Source organism: Cervus canadensis, chromosome 6, assembly GCF_019320065.1.
Source record: "Cervus canadensis isolate Bull #8, Minnesota chromosome 6, ASM1932006v1, whole genome shotgun sequence".
Taxonomy (NCBI): Eukaryota; Metazoa; Chordata; class Mammalia; order Artiodactyla; family Cervidae; genus Cervus; species Cervus canadensis.
This window is the reverse complement of record NC_057391.1, coordinates 19,414,181-19,432,272: the sequence shown is the minus strand read 5'-3', so window position 1 is coordinate 19,432,272 and position 18,092 is coordinate 19,414,181. Positions and strand designations below refer to the sequence as shown.

Below are 18,092 nucleotides of genomic sequence, written 5' to 3'. Positions count from 1 at the left end.
AGAGTATAGAAACTATTTCAAGCATCTTCTCTGACCACAATGGACTAAAACTAGAAATCAACCACAAGAAGAGAAAGGACAAAAAAGTCCAATTACATGAAGACTAAACAACATGCTACTAAAAAACCAAAGGATTAACAAGGAAATTAAAAAATACCTTGAGACAAATGACAATCAAAATGCATACAAAATATATGAGATGTAGCAAAAGCAGTTCTTAGAGGGAAATTCGTAGTGATACAGGCCTTCCTTTAAAAAAACAAGAAAAATCTCAAGTAAACAACCTAACCTATCACCTAAAAGAATTATAAAAAGAAGAAAAACAAGACCTAAAGTCAGCAGAAGGAAGAAAATAATAAAAATCAGGGAGGAAATAAATAAAATAGAGATTAAGAAAACAATAGAAAAAAATCAATAAAATCAAGAGCTGGTCCTTTGAAAGGGTAAACAAAACTGACAAACCTCTGGCCACACTCAACAAGGAGAAAGGAGAGAGAACCCAAAAAAAAAAAAAAAGAAAAGAAATGAAAAAGGAGAAATTGCAACTGGTACTACAGAAATTAAAACAAACAAACAAAAAAAGAACAATTATGTGCCAACAAATTTGACAACCTAGAAGAAATAGACAACTTTCTAGAAACATAAAGACCAACCAAAACTGAATCAAGGAGAAACAGATAATTTGAACAGACCAATCACTAGAAAAGAAGTAGAATCTGGAACTTAAAAACTCCCTACAGGGACTTCCCTGATGGTCCAGTGGTTGAGTCCATGCTTCCAATACAGGGGCTGTGAGTTTGTTCCCTGGTGGGGGTACTAAGATCCTATATGCCATCTGGCACAGCCAAAAAACAAAACAAAACAAAAACTCCCTACAAACAAAAGTCCAGGACCAGATGACTTCACAGGTGAATTCTACCAAACATACAAAGAAGACCTTATACTGATTCTTCTCAAACTCTCCCAAAAGATTGAAGAGTTGGGAATACTTCCAAAGACATTCTATGAAGCCACTCTCACACTGATACCAAAATCAAAGGTACCATCAAAACAGAAAATTGCAGGCCTATATCTTTGACAAATATAGATGCAAAAATTCTTAACAAAATATTACCAAACAGACTCCAACAATATATAAAAAAGATCATATACTATGACCAAGTGAGAATCAACCCTAGTTCATAAGTGAAGAAAGCAAAAGTGAAAGTCGCTCAGTTGTGTCCAACTCTGTGACCCCATGGACTATATGGTCCATGGAATTCTCCAGGCCAGAATACTGGAGTGGGTAGCCATTCCCTTCTCCAGGGGATCTCCCCAACCCAGGGATCAAACCCAGGTCTCCCACATTGCAGGTGGATTCTTTACCAGCTGAGCCACCAGGGAAGCCCCAAGTTCATAAGGATTCTCCTTTTCTCTTAGTTCTGCTCTCTCTCCTGTCAAAATGTTCCTCTTTTGCTTAAGTTATACGGAAGCCAGATTCTGTTGCTTCCAACCCATCATCTCTTATGGATAGAATTGTTTTGTTACATCGCCTGAATTATTGGTTATTGTTAAACTTTCTTATTAGTTTACAACTTTCACCTTTACATTTTATCTCCCAATTATATAACATGTAGCTGGAAGGAACCCCTACATATCAGAGTGGTTTGTTACACAGCATCTGCCCAGGCTTGAGGTCCAGGACCGAGGTGATGAGATCTGGGCCCTCGTGCCTGAGCTAGTAGCTGTAATGGAATGAGACTTTAAGGTCTTATGGGGAGAGGATGAATGTGGGAGGAATGTGGATTGTTACGACCAGATGGTGACTGATTTAATTTTCTAAAGAAGACCATGTGTATGTGTTTACTGCATTCTATGTGCTCTTCTTCCAATGTAACTGATACTTCTACCCAGAGGTGGGGGGTTTATGTTCTCATCCCTTGATTCTGGCCAGGGGCTTGTGACTTTCAAGACTAGGACATGGGCTTCCCTAGCGGCTCAGTGGTAAAGAATCTGCTTGCCAATGCAGGAGACATGGGTTCAATCCTAATCCCTGATCTGAGAAGATCCCACATGTCACAAAGCAACTAAGCCCATCTGCCACAACTGTTAAGCCTGTGCTCTGGAGCCTGGGAGCCTCAACTCCTGAGCCCACATGTCAAAACTACCGAAGCTAGAGCACCTAAGAACACTTGCTCTGCAATAAGAGAAGCCACTGCAATGAGAAACCCACGCACTGCAACTAGAGAAAAGCCTGCACAGCAATGAAGACGAAGCACAGCCAACAATAAGTAAATAAACGAAAAAAATTATATATATAAAAAAAAGACTAGGTCATGAAAAGAATGTAGCTTCTACCTGAAGCATGCTCTCAAAGCTGCTGTTTTGTAAGGAAGCCCAAGCCACACCGAACAGTCATATGTATGTGGTACAACCAGTTGTTCTGGCTAGTTTCATCCAACAGTAAATGTCAGTAGCTAGACATGTGACAGTCACAGCTCCTAGCCTTCAAGTCCCTCACCAGACGTTGTGGAGCAGATTAGGAGCCTTCCTCGCTCCTGAATTTCTTACTCATAGAAAACCATGAGAGATAACAAATAATCATTGTGGTTTGAAGGCACCCAGTTTTGAAAGTGATTTGTTATGCAGTACTAGAAACTATTACAGTAAAAATGTGAAGTGTTTGTATTTAAAAATTTTCAGTGAAGGAGGCACCTGAAAGCTGTTAGCTTCAAGGAGAAACAAATTTTTGGAACTTACTGTGAAATGGGATTGTTAATGAATTGTGCCAATCTTTTCCTTAGATTTTTTTCTATCTATTGCTTTCTGTGAAAAATATTTTCAAATTAAATATTTAGTCATGCTGCTGCTAAGTCGCTTCAGTCGTGTCCGACTCTGTGCAACACCATAGACGGCAGCCTACCAGGCTCCCCCGTCCCTGGGATTCTCCAGGCAAGAACACCGGAGTGGGTTGCCATTTCCTTCTCCAATGCATGAAGGTGAAAAGTGAAAGTGAAGTCGCTCAGTCGTGTCTGACTCTTAGTGACCCCACGAAGTGCAGCCCACCAGGCTCCTCCATCCACGGGAGTTTCCAGGCAAGAGTACTGGAGTGGGGTGCCATTGCCTTCTCCAATATTTAGTCATAAAAAGGAATAAATACTGGTATGTACTACCAGTGGATGAACTTTGAAAACATTAGGCTAAGTGGAGTCAAATTTATAGGGACATTAAAGTGAATTAGTGGTTTCCAGGGAGAAAGGGAAATGGGAAATTCGGAGTAACTGCTAGTAGGTATGGCTTTTGGGGGTTATGAAAATATTCTGGAATTAGATATGGTGATAGTTGCACAGCCTTTTAAATACACTAAAACCTACTGAGTTGTACATTCCAAAAGACTGAATTTTATGGTATATGGATTATATCTCAAAAAATTAAGACTATTAGAGTTTTCTTTGATCAGCCATAAGTGAGACAGATCAACAAATCTAGCTATACTGTCTACATGTGAAGATCAATTTTGACTATCATTGACAAATTTGTAAAAATTAAGACCTGGAACAGAAATTGTAATGTTATAATTCATTCTTATGACAGATAAATATGTAAGTATATGTATTTCCTTTATATTTAAAATAAAAATTATATGCACAAAATTACATTAATCTGTTGCTTTTTTCCTGTCTTGTACTGCCATATATATATATATAAATGTAGATAATCTGTAACTATATGCCATGTATATCTATATGCCATATATATAGATATATTTAATTGCCTTATTAAACATATGAGCATATGAAGTCAATAAAAGAAAATTATTCTCCATTTTTTCTGGTTATTATTGTTTCATACATGATTAATACTGAAAATCATATAGATAGGGTTTAAAAATTATATGCTTCAGTTATCAAATGTGTAAAGTATGTCATTGATGTTAATACTGTCATTGAGAGTCTAAGAAAAAAATCAAGGTCTACACTGGAATGGCAATGAAGGGAATGCAAAGGAAGGAGATAGATAAGTAAATATAGATAGATAGATAGATACTCTGTAAATAAAACAGATAGTTCTGTACAGTTGGGGGCAAGGAAGAAGAAGATGTCAAGTATAAAATGTATTTCCAACCTGATAATAACCAACAATTCTTGGAGGCTTGATCTATAAATATAGGCACCCAATGCCTAGAAATGCCTCTACACGTAGAAGTTCCTCAATACATATTTTTTGTTTGAATGAAAGACCTTAGATAGGACACATCTTACTTACCTTACCGATTCTCCATCCATCTTTTTACTCCAGCTATTACTATGGCAACCAACTGCTTGCCCCTGTCACCTGAGAGTACCAGCTTGCAGGTATAGCTCCTATTTCTTATGGGGCTTCTTTGCTGCAGCACTGTGGAATACCTACCGTTTTCTGACACTTGTGTAAAGCTGGAAGAGTGAGGGAACAGTCAAAGGGGGAACTTTTGACCATTGGGAGTGAGGGTGAGTGAATGAATATCCTGTCTCTGGAATCACATACTGTATGGCTCCACAGAAGGTGCTCAGTGGGACAATGTTCCAGATGTGGATGGCTTTTCCGCTTTCCCATTTCACTCTTCCCAATTCCCCATTTTTGTCCCCTGTGGTTGCTCTCCACAATAACCTACCTGCATCTCATTCTTTTTTAGGGGGTTGATTTTTTTGGGGAAGGCCACTCTAAGACAGATTCCTACATAAAATGTGGTATAGTAGAATTAGCACTGGACAAGGACCCAGAAAACCTGGGTTCCAGACCTAGCTTTCTCACTAATCTCAAATGAAGAGGGGTGTTTTTATTACTATTTTCAGATGTACATGTACTGACAGGAAAAGATCTCCAAGTCATTTGTTAACTGAGGAAAAAAAAAAAAGCAAGTCAAGAAAAATGCTTGCAACATGGTCTGACATACACAAAAAGGGCAGGCATGCGTATGTGCATGCTCAGTCGCTAAGTTGTGTCTGACTCTTTGGAAACCCAGGGTCTGTAGCCCACCAGGCAACTCTGTCCATGGGATTTTCCAGGCAAGAATACCAGAGCGAGTTGTCATTTCCTCCTTCTTCCCAACCTCGGGATACAACCGGGGTCTCCTGTGCCTCCTGCATTGATAGGCGGATTCTTTATCACTGAGCCACATGGAGAGCCCAGGCATGTGTGCATATACAGGCTGACAAACTTAGACAAAACGGCGGGGTAACACAGCTTCCTATATATTTTTGTATGGCTTGAATCCTTTACAAGGAGACTGTATTTTTGTGTAATTTAGAAACAACAACAACAAAAGTCCACTTCCAAGGCCGTTGAGTCACGCTTGTGAAAGTGGAGGGCAGAAGTCAACGCTCCAGGAACACAAGGTGAGAAAGAGGAGCTGTGCTCAGATGTGCGCGCTAGGGGACCGCGGATCGGGGACCAAGGCCCGGCGGTCGAGAAACCGGACCCGCGGGAGGGAGGGCTGCTGGGTCTTTGTGGTCGCCAGGGGGCAGATGTGCGGAGAAACCCAAACCTACAACTACCCACTCTTTCCCGAGCAGGGCTTCGCAGAAGTCATAAATTCCATCCCTTAGCTGCAGTTTAGACAGATCCGAGGGTTTTCAGAGTCGAGGGGGGCCCCCCTCCTCTGCCCCACGAGGAGAGCTTGGCGCGCTGAGCAGGCTGCAGGCTCGTTCATACCACATTTACGCGCAACAACTCTTCTCCGCCCGCACCCCACCTCCCGGCCCCCACCCGCAGAGGGGAAATTGAGTCACTGGAAGGCGAGGCCAGAGTCTCCAGGGGAATGTGCGCCAACGCCAGTCCTCAGGGCCTTCCAGATGCTGGGAGGGGAGGGAGGGACCTCAGCAAAATACACAGAGTCGGGTGAGGGCGGGGGGAGCGGCTGGCTGGGCAGGAGCTGAGCCAGACACATGGAGAAACGCTGCCCAGGATCAAAGGAAATATGACATTTGAAAAGAATGCGCACGTCTGCTAGTGCTGCGGAGCGGAGCGGGGGGTGGGAGGCCGGGGAGTGCGTAGGCGGCGTGTCGGGGATGGCGAGCTAGAGCCGGGGCAGGGTCTCTACCCCTGCCCACCTTGCCTCTGCTTCCCACGGCCCTCGGTCCGACTCTTAGGTGCGGGTTGGCAGTCCGTCTCAGGATGCTCCTCACTGTCTCTCTCCTAGGGTCTCTCCTTTCTTTATTTCCATGATGAAGCTGGAAGGGAAATGTAACCTGAGGCGACAAACCAAAGCGGGGGAAAAAAAGAAAAAAAAAAAAAAAAAATCAAACCAGGCCACCTCCCCGCTCGGCCTCGCAACATTCTTCTCTCCCCGCCGGCCTGGCTTCTCCTCCCCGCCCCTCCGGCGTCGCGGTCCTGGGCTCGCCGCCGGGGCAGCTCCGCACGTCACTGGGGTCCCCCGGGGCTGGGGGGTCCCCAGGGCGGGCCAGAGGGAGGGCGGGAGGGGAGGGGGGCGGGGAGTCGCCTCGGCTGCGGCGGAGCTCGGGCCGGCCGGGCCAGCCCTCCCCTGCGCCCCGGCCCCGCCGAGCCTGTTTCTCATTAGAGTAGCGGGCGCGGTCCCGGCCCGGCTCCCGAGTGTTTGTAAACGTCTGAGCGGAGGGCGGTCGCTTAACCCCTTCGGTGCGGGGCCCGGGCGCAGCTGCGGGCTGGGCCCTGAGCTGGAGGTCTTTAGACTACAGGTAGCTGCGGCCTGCTTGCTGATAGGTTTGTAGCCTAAGGTCTGCGTAGGGGGCATGGTGCCGACACCCAGGCCCCCACCCTAACCGACCGGCATCTGAATAACTAGTTTCGACTTAAATCCCTCTCACACAACAGGACCCCATTACGCCTGTCCTTTCTAGGAACTCCAGTCCAAGTCTTTCTTCCTTCTCCCGCCCAGGTGACAGGTGTCCAACCCAGGGGCCCACCCGGTCTCGGGACTGCGGGGCGCCGGTAAACCTGGCCAGGATTATCAGGAGAGCCGGAGCGGGATGCCATCCGATCCGAGATTCATTCCCGACTAAGGTTCTAGGGAGGAGAGAGCCGGCTTCCCTTGGAGGCTAGTTAATGGCCCCTCTGGGTGGCTGGGACTAGGGCAGCAGTAAAGTCCGGCCTGGATTGTCGCCCATCAGGAGTCATGGACCTCTGAACAGTGCCTCAAGACCAATAACTCTTCCTAATTTTGGAGGGACGAGGAGAGATGGACCGGTGGAGGGGCTGGTTCGGCCAGGCAAAGGCTTCCTTCCAGAAGGCTTAGGCGGGGCGGCCTCAGGCTAGGGACTTCAAAGGAATGGCCTTCTCCACTTCAGAGCAGCCTGGAGCCGTTCTGCACCCCAGAGCCTGGTTGGCCTTAGACGGAGGGAAAGGGGAGAAGAGGTGGTGCTTTCTTGCTAGTTGCTGGCTGCACAACTCTTCAGAAAGGGTCTTCCGTGGGCCGTCTACACTGTGGGCTCAGGATGTGGCCCCTTTAAGGCATTCGGACCCAGAGCCCCCGAACTCAGACTAAGTTGGGGATTGCGGTGGGACTGCGCCCTGTAGGAAATGATTGTCACCACTGAGGGCCAATAGGCATCATTATGGTCCTACCAACGCTGGAGAGACCGTTTTCCAATTCAGTTTTGTTCTTTTCTTTCTTTCTTTTTTCTTTTTTTTTTAAGGGGGAGGGACTGGAGAGAGGACAGAGGGAGGGAGAGAGGGAGGGTTGCGGGAGGGAGGGGGCACAAGGGGCGCGTGGTTTTCCCATCTCATCCCTGGAGGAGGGGCTGGAGCATCCCCGGCAGCCAATCAGAGACAGGTTGGGGGGGCACTTTGAAGAAGTTTGGGGAAAAAAGTTTGGAAAAGTTTCTATAATAACGAGGGGGCGTCCGGAGGGAGGCGTCAGCGGCGGAGGAGGGGGCGTCTCAGAGAAGGGAGGGAGGGAGTCGCCGGTCAAGACACTGCAGCCTCCAGAGATCCCCCCTCCCGCCCAGACCGGGACCTGGGGGCTCCGGCCGGACCCATGGGGGCAGCGAGCTGCGAGGATGAGGAGCTGGAATTTAAGCTGGTGTTCGGGGAGGAAAAGGAGGCCCCCCCGCTGGGCGCGGGTGGGGCGGGGGAAGGTCAGTGCGGGGCTGGGAAGGGGTCTGGGGCTCCGTGAGGGCGGGAATCGGGTGTCCTGAGTCTGGGGGCTTCAGGGGAGAGAGCCTGGGGTGAGAGATGAGGGGGTCAGAGGTTGCGAGGAGTCGCGGGGCTCGGGGGGATCTGCGGACGTGAGGCTGGGGGCCCGGCACCACTTTCTCCTTTTTAGGTCGTGACTGGGGTGGGGGTGGGGGTGCCGTTGGCTGCGCGCCGCCTCTCGGCAGGGCCGACTGTCACTGGGATGGGGGGCGGGCGGGAACAGCGGTCCTGAGAGCCCAGGGCGCCGCCAGGGAAAGGGGACGTTGCGCTCTGGAGCCTGCCCCTCGGGGACGGAGCCCTGGGCCCGCAGACAGGACGCCAGGGGCTGGGGGCGCTCTCAGGCCCCGCCAGGGCGCCCCTCCCCCTCCCCCGTCTGGCCGCAATGAGAGGCAGATGGCTGGGATTGAGCCGGGGGCGGCGGCCGCCGCTCGCACGGAATCCGCGTAACCAGCGCCCCCGCCCCCCCGCGCCTCGCCGGGCCGGCGCGTAGCACCCCCTTCGCTGCACCCCCGCCCCCGGATTGGGGGGAGTGAGGGAGGAGCCACCTTCCCTCGTCATCACAGCCCTGGAGCCCCCCTTCCCCTGGCCACCGTTGCGATGGCAACTGGGGCTCCTGCCAGCGCCGTTTGGGGGTTTGGGAACCGCTGCTAATTGGGTTCATGTGTGAGTCGCCCCCAGCCCAGCCCAATGCTTCCCTAAACACGCCTCCAAACCCAGCTCCAGCCCCTCTCGACCCGCCTCCCTTACCTTGAGACCCGCCCCCTGTCTGGTACCCCAGGTCCCAGGGCCAGAGCCCTGAGGTTCTCTGAGTAGGAAAAGGTCCGGCACTTCTGGATCTATCTTCTCCACCTTCCCAAGTCCAACTCTGCTTTTGTCTTTGTGGCTCTGAAGGGCATCTCAGAGACCTCTCTTTGATGAGGCGGGGGTAGCACATCGGCTGGGGGTGGCTGCCCACTCAAGGAACCTAGACATCTCACCTGCCTCTTTCTCTGCCCGCCTTCTGTGTCATCCCTGTCTCGGTCTCCTATCCTTTCCACAGAACTGGACTCAGAGGACGCCCCACCATGCTGCCGTCTGGCCCTGGGGGAGCCCCCTCCCTATGGCGCTGCTCCCATTGGCATTCCCCGGCCTCCACCCCCTCGGCCTGGCATGCACTCCCCACCACCCCGCCCGGCCCCCTCACCTGGCACTTGGGAGAGCCAGCCAGCCCGGTCAGTGAGGCTGGGGGGGCCGGGAGGGAGCTCCGGGGGGGCTGGGGGAGGCCGTGTTCTTGAGTGCCCCAGCATCCGCATCACCTCTATCTCTCCCACTCCCGACCCACCAGCTGTGCTGGAGGACAACCCAGATCCCTGGGGGGAGGGCTCCCCCAGGGACTACCCCCCACCGGAAGGCTTTGGAGGCTACCGAGAGGCAGGGGGGCAGGGTGGGGGCCCATTCTTCAGTCCAAGCCCGGGCAGCAGCAGCCTGTCCTCCTGGAGCTTCTTCTCGGATGCCTCGGATGAGGCAGCCTTGTATGCGGCCTGTGATGAGGTGGAGTCTGAGCTAAATGAGGCAGCCTCCCGCTTTGGCCTGGGCTCCCCACTGCCCTCACCCCGGGCCTCCCCGAGGCCGTGGACCCCCGATGACCCCTGGAGCCTGTATGGTCCAAGTCCTGGAGGCCGGGGGCCAGAGGATAGCTGGCTACTCCTCAGTGCTCCTGGGCCCACCCCAGCCTCCCCACGACCTGCTTCTCCATGTGGCAAGAGGCGCTATTCCAGCTCGGGAACCCCATCTTCGGCCTCCCCAGCTCTGTCCCGCCGAGGCAGCCTAGGGGAGGAGGGGCCTGAGCCACCTCCACCACCCCCCTTGCCTCTGGTCCGGGACCCTGGCTCCCCTGGCCCCTTTGACTACGTGGGAGCCCCATCGGCCGAGAGCATCCCCCAGAAGACCCGGAGGACTTCCAGCGAGCAGGCGGTGGCCCTGACTCGGTCTGAGGAGCCTGCCCCGTGCAATGGGAAGCTGCCCTCGGGAGTAGAGGAGGCCGGGGCTCCTCCTGGGGGTCCTCGGAAGGAGGTGGCTGGCATGGACTACCTGGCGGTGCCTTCTCCACTGGCTTGGTCCAAGGCCCGGATTGGGGGACACAGCCCCATCTTCAGGTGAGGGTTGTGTCTGATATCACCACTGTCTCCAGCCATCCCACCCAGAGAGCAGGAGAGTCAAGGGATGAATTGGGAAAAAGATCCTAGCGCACAGAAAAGAGAATCTGCTACCAGCTTGGCTGCTGCCATTCACTCAGTTTTAGGAAGAATTTTTTAACATGCATCTCCTTTGGACAGATGATTTGCCAAAGGTCAGTCACTCCCTGTATGTTAATTAGAAAAAGCCCCTGGAGCCCTAGAAGGACCACCTAGGTAAAGGAAGAATTCCTCTAGTCGTCCTCCACCCCCAGCTTTGTGCTGGATCCTGGGCTGAAATTCTACCCTGCAATGGGCAGCAGGAAGTCCCCTTTCTCTAACTCAATTTCTTGGGTCTGACTTGTGGCTTAAAAGTATATCTGCAAAATTTGAATGAAGTAGCATGTGTTGCAAGTCAAAGAATTCATGTTAAAACAAGCAGTTCTTACTGCCCTTCTACACCTCTCACCCTCAAAGAACCGTGTCTATTTCAATAATCCTAAGTCTTGGATATCAGATTGAGCTGGTTTCATCCAGAAAAATTTCCTGGGGGAAAGAAACCTTAACACCCATTCCTCTGGGTTCTTTTTTTTTTTTTCCCTCTGGGTTCTTGTAGGGTAGGGTTTCTCAACCCCAGCACTCCTGATATTTTGAGCAGAGTAACACTTTGTTGTGTCGGTTGTGCTGGACATTGTAGGATCTTTAGCAGCATCCTGGCCTCTATCCACTCTCCTAGTTGTAACAACTTTTTAGTTGTTTCCAAACAATGCCAAGTATCACCTGGGGGGCACTTACCAGTTGAGATCCCCTGGCCCAGAGTGTCTGGGTGCTCACTACAGGGAAGTTACACATCTGTATCCCCCTGCTCTCTGGAACCCACCTGTCCAGCTCCAACTAGTGGAAAGTGCGCTGGCCTGGGAAGGGATGCGATCAGTCCCGGCTCTGTTAGTTGCTGGCTTGCTTAGCCCCCTGTGTTCTACTTGAAATGCAAGATCTTAGCTCCTGATTGCTAGACCAGGGATGGAACCTATACCTCCTGCAGTGAAAGCTTAAGAGTCCTAACCACTGGACCACCAGAGAATTCCTTGAAATTGTGCTTCTTTATTTGACTCTTCCCATCCAGGCCTGGGAGGATTAGACTGGGCTTGGGGTTCCTCTGTATCCAGGGGAACCCTTGCCCCACCCCCACCAGACCCAGTGTTCAGAGCTGGGAAGAAGGGAGTCTCAGTCCTGGTGTCCCCCACTCCCCCATCTCGAGGGCCTCTGAGAGGCCTGTCCCCTATCGCCCCTGCTTCTAGGCTTGTGGACCGTTTTACCGCCTCTCTGACTTCCTTTCTCTCAAACCCACCCCCGCCCCTTCCTCACACCCCTGGGAGTTGGGACCCAGGGTTGCCCTGATTCAGGTCTGAGGCTGCGGATGATCAGTGCTCTTCTCCGGGTCTCTCTCCAGGACCTCTGCCCTGCCCCCGCTGGACTGGCCTTTGCCCAGCCAGTATGAGCAGCTGGAGCTGAGGATCGAGGTGCAGCCCAGAGCCCACCACCGGGCCCACTATGAGACAGAGGGCAGCCGGGGAGCTGTCAAAGCAGCCCCTGGTGGTCACCCTGTAGTCAAGGTAAGTGGTAGAAGCCAGGCCGGATAGCCTGTCCCTTCTCCAGTCCCAGGTCCCTGCAGATTGGCCCCAGCTGTGCAGACCCATGGCACTGCCCTTTCCCACACTCCCTCTCAGCAATGACCCTGCAGGCGGCCTGGGGGAGGGACTGGTGCTGGGGGAGGAGGGGTGTACTTCAGGGACCCGGATGTACTTTCTACTCCTCTGTCCCTCCACCCCCACTCCATTCATCCCATGGGACACCAGCCTCCAGTCTACTCTGGAAAATGGTGGGCTGCCAGATGTGGGGGAGGGGTTAGGCTGAGGCCAAAGTTCACTGGGAGTTAGGTTGTCTCTGTTGAGTTGGGCCAGTCTCTCTTGGAAGATTTTCCCCTTCACCCAGCCCAGTTTGGGCCTCATTCCAAGAATAACACTGTGAACTCCAGGCCACATTTTCTCCCCAACTGGTGGAGAGTTGGTGCCCAATCCCCCCTGGGAATCCCTTCCAGGATATCCTTTATCTTTCACTCCTTTGGGTTGGGGGGGTGGGGGGGTACTGAAAACTTAGGGGTGGATGAAGGATGAGACAGGGGAGATTTCAGTTGGGTGGCCTCTGTCTCCCTCCGCCAGCTGCTAGGCTACAGCGAGAAGCCACTGACCCTGCAGATGTTCATCGGCACCGCAGACGAGAGGAACCTGCGGCCTCATGCCTTCTATCAGGTTCACCGTATCACCGGCAAGATGGTGGCCACGGCCAGCTATGAAGCTGTAGTCAGTGGTACCAAGGTGTTGGAGATGACCCTGCTCCCTGAGAACAACATGGCAGCCAAGTAGGTTCTCACTCCACCTCCTTTTAGTCTTTGGGCTTTAGGACTAGCCTTTTCCATGGGGCCTAAGCTAGGCCAACTCTTCCTCTCCCCAGAGGAGCTAGACATCATCCCTAGGAGGTGTCAGGCCCTCTTATTATCTAGGGTTAAAACAGCCACCCCCATAATCTCCCAGAGAAGGTCATTTAGGGCTTCAGATGGAGGGTGGGGACTCCTCTCTCGGGAGGCATCCCCTTCTGGCCTCAGATGGGAGGGCTTGCCTTCTGTTCTTTGGCTTCAGCATTGACTGTGCTGGAATCCTGAAACTTCGGAATTCGGATATTGAACTGCGGAAGGGCGAGACGGACATCGGGCGCAAGAACACACGCGTGCGGCTGGTGTTCCGGGTACACGTGCCCCAAGGCAGCGGCAAGGTTGTCTCCGTGCAGACAGCATCAGTGCCCATCGAGTGCTGTGAGCAAAGAGGCCCTGTGCCATCCTTTCTGTCTCTGGCTAACGTCTTATCTGTGTGTCTGTCTGCCCATCTCCTCCGCAGAGTATGCCGTGCCTGGCTGGTCCCCTAAGGGACCCAGCCTTTATTTCTATTGTGGATGGGCTGGGGGGAAGTGTTCTATTTTCCCCCGGCTGCAGATTCGGCCCCTGGGCTGGACCAGAGCAACCCTAGCCTCCATCTGCCCCTGGGCAGCCCCTTGTTGGCCGCTCTCTCCGCCCAGGAGGGGTTCCTTACCTGGTCTGTGTGACCCCAGGAAGACTGTTGTTTTTCTTGTGTGTCTGCCGCTGAGGAGGGCTCCTCCAGGCCCTGTGGCAGTTATCCTAGGCAGGGTGGGGGCGCAGGAACCTGTCCCCTCCATAGCAGCCCAGCCAGGCCTCTCCTGCACTGCTCTGCAGCCCAGCGATCAGCTCAGGAGTTGCCCCAGGTGGAGGCCTACAGCCCCAGTGCCTGCTCTGTCAGGGGTGGGGAGGAGCTCGTGCTGACTGGCTCCAACTTCCTGCCGGACTCCAAGGTGGTGTTCATCGAGAGGGGCCCCGGTGAGTACCCAGACCGGGAGGAAGAGCTTGGAACGGGGAGGGTGAACAGTCTCTGAACTAGCAAGTGGAGCCTCAATTTCCTTATCTGTAAAATGGAACGGAAAGACTGCCCTTCCTCTTATACTGTCTGCTTCCCATGCATATGACAGCCATCTGAAATGCTCAAGATGGCGAATAAATGTAAGAAATACACATTCTTTTTATTAAAGATGAGTCAGCTGTGGGCTAATTTACCCCCATGTGGACAGGGAAGATGAGAAAGGAAGAGGTGACTTATACCCTCACTGCCAGACCCTGAGCCCCTCCTTAGTTTCGGGAATGGCAGCAGAACTATGACGACAAGAGCCTGTGAGGCACCCCAGCATAGAGCTGCAGGGGTGGAGAAGGGAAGACTGAGGGGTCCAGGTACACCCCGCCCCCGACCTGAGGCTTCAGCTCCCCCCTAACCCTGCCTGCCCAGAGCCCCAGCCTCTGACTTCAAGTTTAGCACCCTAGGACCATATCAGAGCGGAGTCAGAGGTTCTGAGTCCTGAGACTTGGAGTTTTATTGACTCCCTTCAAGCTGAGACACTTTCCTATGCTTGAACTTCCTTCCAGCTCTATCATGGGAGGGGATGTTTGGAGTTGGGTGGGAGGGCTCAGGAGTTTTTTCTGGTCCCTGGACTGGTCCTGCCATTTCTCTTGGCTCAACTGGTGGCTTGCGATCTTGGAGACAGTTTTAAACCCGGCCTGTTCCATTCGATTGAGTAAACATGCAGTGGTCCCCTCTGTGAGCCAGGCTTTGTTGGGGCCTTCCGAGTCTGGCCTTAGCTCAGCAGGAGGGGAAATGGCAGAGGCCTGGGCAGTGGGCAGGGACTGTGGGGCTGGGCTGGAGCTCCCTCTTCTTTCTGCACAGATGGAAAGTTGCAATGGGAGGAGGAGGCCACGGTGAACCGGTTGCAGAGCAATGAGGTACCCAATGTTCCTAGGATCTCTACCCTGGGGGGGTGGGGGGTGGTGGGAGAAGTCAGGAAATTCTCAGCTGACTCCCTTACCTTGGGAGTGGACTCCAGAAGCTACCTGTTCTTTGCTAGAGGAGACAACCTGGCCATTCTGGAAGCAGGGACACCTCTGGGGGATGAATTTTGCTCCTTTGCAAATGGGAAAAGCCAGGAGGTGGCGTTTGGGCTGAGCCTAGATCCCAAACGGCTCCCTGCCTCATCCTCTGCTCCTCCCCAGGTGACTCTGACCCTGACCGTCCCCGAGTACAGCAACAAGCGTGTGTCCCGGCCAGTCCAGGTCTACTTTTACGTCTCCAATGGGCGGAGGAAGCGCAGTCCTACCCAGAGTTTCAAGTTCCTGCCTGGTGCGTTCGGGCACAGCCCGTGGTGGTGGGATGGGGATGTGGGGGTTAAGGCAGGGACAGAGGGGTGCAGTGCCCGGTGGGGAGGGGCTAAGGGGTGGATGAAACCCTGGCTGGAGAGGTGGGGTTGGCGGGTGTGTGGTGGGGAGGCTGCCAGCCCTCTCACCAGCATGTCCTCCTGCTTCCCCTCCATCCAGTGATCTTCAAGGAGGAGCCTCTACCGGATGCATCTCTCCGGGGCTTCCCCTCCGCATCGGGCCCCCCCTTTGGCTCTGACATGGACTTCTCACCACCCAGGCCCCCCTACCCCTCCTATCCCCATGAAGACCCTGCTTATGAAACTCCTTACCTGTCAGAAGGCTTCAGCTATGGCACGCCCCCACTGTACCCCCAGACGGGGCCCCCACCATCCTACAGACCTGGCCTGCGGATGTTCCCTGAGACTGGGGGGACCACAGGTTGTGCCCGCCCACCTCCAGTCTCTTTCCTTCCCCGGCCCTTCCCCAGTGACCCCTATGGAGGACGGGGCTCCCCCTTTCCCCTGGGGCTGCAGTTCCCTCCTCCATCCCCCTTCCGGCCCCCACTGCCTTCATCCCCACCACTTGAAGGCCCCTTCCCTCCCCAGGGCAGTGTTCGCCCCCCACCTGCTGAGGGATACAGTGAGGTAGGGCCAAGCTACGGCCCTGGGGAGGGGGCTCCGGAGCAGGAGAAATCCAGGGGTGGCTACGCCAGCGGCTTCCGAGACAGTGTCCCTATCCAGGGTATCACGCTGGAGGAAGGTGGGTGTGGGACCCGGGGCTGCGAGTGTGAGTGTGTGCAAGAGATTGCTCTGCATGTTTACTGAGGGCTGGAGTTTGGCTTTCCAGAGACTGGGGCCAGTTGGAGGGCCTCAGGAGGCAAGTGCCTGGTGCGTGTGGCCAGCTGACTCCGGCTAACTTAATTCTGAAGGGGGCAGGGAGTACCCGCCCCACCCTTCTCCTGCCTAGGCCCCCGACCCCAGATCACAAAGACACAGGGCTAGAAGTACTTGCAAGACCATTCAATCTAGCTCCCTCAATTTGCAGATTCAGGCACTGAGTTTCAGAGAGGGGCAGTGGTTTGCTGGTGTTCCAGTCAAGTTTTCCCTTGTCTCACCTCCCCCCAAACGTGGTGACTGTGGTCTTGAGTGGCAGTGAGGACACTTATTTCACCTCCTCTTCTTCCCATCGGCTACACCCACTTCCGGCCCTGCTGACAGTGCAGGCTGGGCCAGCAGGAAGGGGCTGGCATGAGGGCCCGAGAGGCCACGTGGACGGAGTTGAGCAAGATTTGATTGAGAGCAGGTGTTAGGACACAGCGGGGAAACTGAGGCCCAGTGGAAGAGAAGCCAGCCAGTGCAGGAGGAACCTAGAGGCATCCTAGAGGGAGGCCTGCCTGGAACGGATTGGGGGTCTCTGGAAAAGGAGGCGACCTGCCCCGCTCCCAGTCTCTCAACTGCCCCTCCTTTACAGTGAGTGAGATCATTGGCCGAGACCTGAGTGGCTTCCCTGCACCTCCTGGAGAAGAGCCTCCCGCCTGAACCATCGCCTGGCACCCCGCCCCCAGCCCCACCCACTTTCCCTTGTCCTGGGGCGGTGGTTCCAGAGGCTTGGGGGCCAATCTGGTTCCGTTTTCCCCAGCTCTTGCCTCCTCTCCCTGGCCCTCCCTCCCCTCCTCTAGCCGAGGTGTGGCCCCCGGTCTGGTGCTGCCTTGAAGGGGTGGGAGCAGGAGAGTGTGGAGGACTGGGGTGGGGGTGGACGCTGGGTGGGGCCCGCACACGAGGACTGGAGGATTGCCAGGAGAGAAGGCCCTGTCTAGACTGTACAGGCCTCGGCGTGGGGAGGCCCAGACAGGCTGGTGGCTAATAAACTGCTCGCTGACTAGTGCTTCCGGCTCCAGAACTCTTTGGAAAGAGAGATATGGGGCAGCTTACTCTAGCCCTGGCTGGAGGAAGCTTAGAACCTGGTAAGGGGTGGGCTGTGGCTGGGAAGACCGCATCCCAGAGTCATGATGCAGGGGGCTGGGGAGGTTTGAAGGGTCCCAGAGGCTCCTTAGGGGGTTTCCTGGGTGGTGAGTGGTAAAGAATCCGCCTGTCAATACAAGAGACACTGGTCTGTCCCTGGGCTGGGAAGATCCCCTGGAGAGGAAATGGCAACCCACTTCCATCTTCTTGCCTGGGAAATGCCGTTGGACAGAGCTGCCTGGCGGGCTCTAGTCCATAGGGTCGCAAAGCATCGGACACAACTTAGGGACTAAACAATACCAACAACAGAGGCTCCCTCTAACCAGTCAGAGCGAGGTTGGGAGCAAGAGCTTGTAAACCTCTCCTCCCTGGGGATTCAGATTCCTTTAGGAGCTTTGGGAAAATCTATGTATTTTCAAGTTACTTTCTCTTACTACCACTGAGATGATTCTGATTCATAGCCAGGGTCAGGAAACACTCATCTAGTCCCTCTCCCTCATTTATCAAGGAGGACTCAAAGGTTCAGAGAGGGAAATGGACTTGCCCTTTTCACACAGATAATCAATAGCAGGTTGAATGCTACACCCCTGGGCTCCTGCCCCCAGCTCACCCTCAGATGTCCTAACCCATGGGGGTCAGGCCCCTGAAGCTTATTTCTCTGGAGCAGAGTAGGGGCTGAGGGAGGGGCATGGGCCCATCCATACTCTGGATTCTCCCCTCTTTGGGGACTGTGAAGACATTTGGGAAAGATCTATGCTTCAGAGGCAGATTGAAGGAAGCTAAGTGGCTCCCCAGAAGCCCTGGCATTGCCTGAACTCCGGCCCATTCTATATGTGCACCTATCACACTGACAAGCCCAGCCTGGGAAACCTGGATTGCCCCCTGTCTTGATAGCCTAGGGGGCCCAAGTCCCAGTGGGTTGGGGAGAGCCTGGCACACAGCAGGGGGTCATGCCCTAGAGATATTCAAGGTATTAGGAACATGTCTTGCCTCAAGGCTGGTGACGCCTCTCTATGTCCAGTGTGTCCAGACAGGCCTGGCAAG

The 18,092-nt window shown here is 53.6% G+C and overlaps 2 protein-coding genes across 3 annotated transcripts; one reads left to right on the top strand and one right to left on the bottom strand.

The window, feature by feature from the left end:
* Window positions 1-5,194: 5,194 nt before the first annotated feature.
* LOC122443146 (homeobox protein unc-4 homolog) lies at window positions 5,195-7,163 on the bottom strand. Of its 2 annotated transcripts, none has more exons than XR_006269939.1 (2): window positions 6,931-7,163; window positions 5,195-6,188 (listed from the first exon to the last, which is right to left on the bottom strand). XR_006269939.1 is itself a non-coding variant. In XM_043471041.1 (2 exons), the coding sequence occupies exons 1-2, from the start codon at window positions 6,725-6,727 to the stop codon at window positions 5,925-5,927; spliced, it is 720 nt and encodes a 239-aa protein (XP_043326976.1). In that variant the 5' UTR covers window positions 6,728-6,831; the 3' UTR covers window positions 5,195-5,924. The 2 variants fall into 2 exon arrangements, 1 of the variants encoding a protein (XP_043326976.1); XM_043471041.1 differs by lacking the exon at window positions 6,931-7,163 and adding an exon at window positions 6,272-6,831.
* A 596-nt stretch (window positions 7,164-7,759) lies between these two features.
* Window positions 7,760-16,971, top strand: NFATC4 (nuclear factor of activated T cells 4). Its single transcript, XM_043471040.1, has 10 exons — window positions 7,760-8,069; window positions 9,167-10,262; window positions 11,731-11,893; window positions 12,500-12,699; window positions 12,977-13,149; window positions 13,585-13,725; window positions 14,621-14,676; window positions 14,944-15,070; window positions 15,265-15,846; window positions 16,558-16,971. The coding sequence occupies exons 1-10, from the start codon at window positions 7,970-7,972 to the stop codon at window positions 16,623-16,625; spliced, it is 2,706 nt and encodes a 901-aa protein (XP_043326975.1). The 5' UTR covers window positions 7,760-7,969; the 3' UTR covers window positions 16,626-16,971.
* Window positions 16,972-18,092: the final 1,121 nt, after the last annotated feature.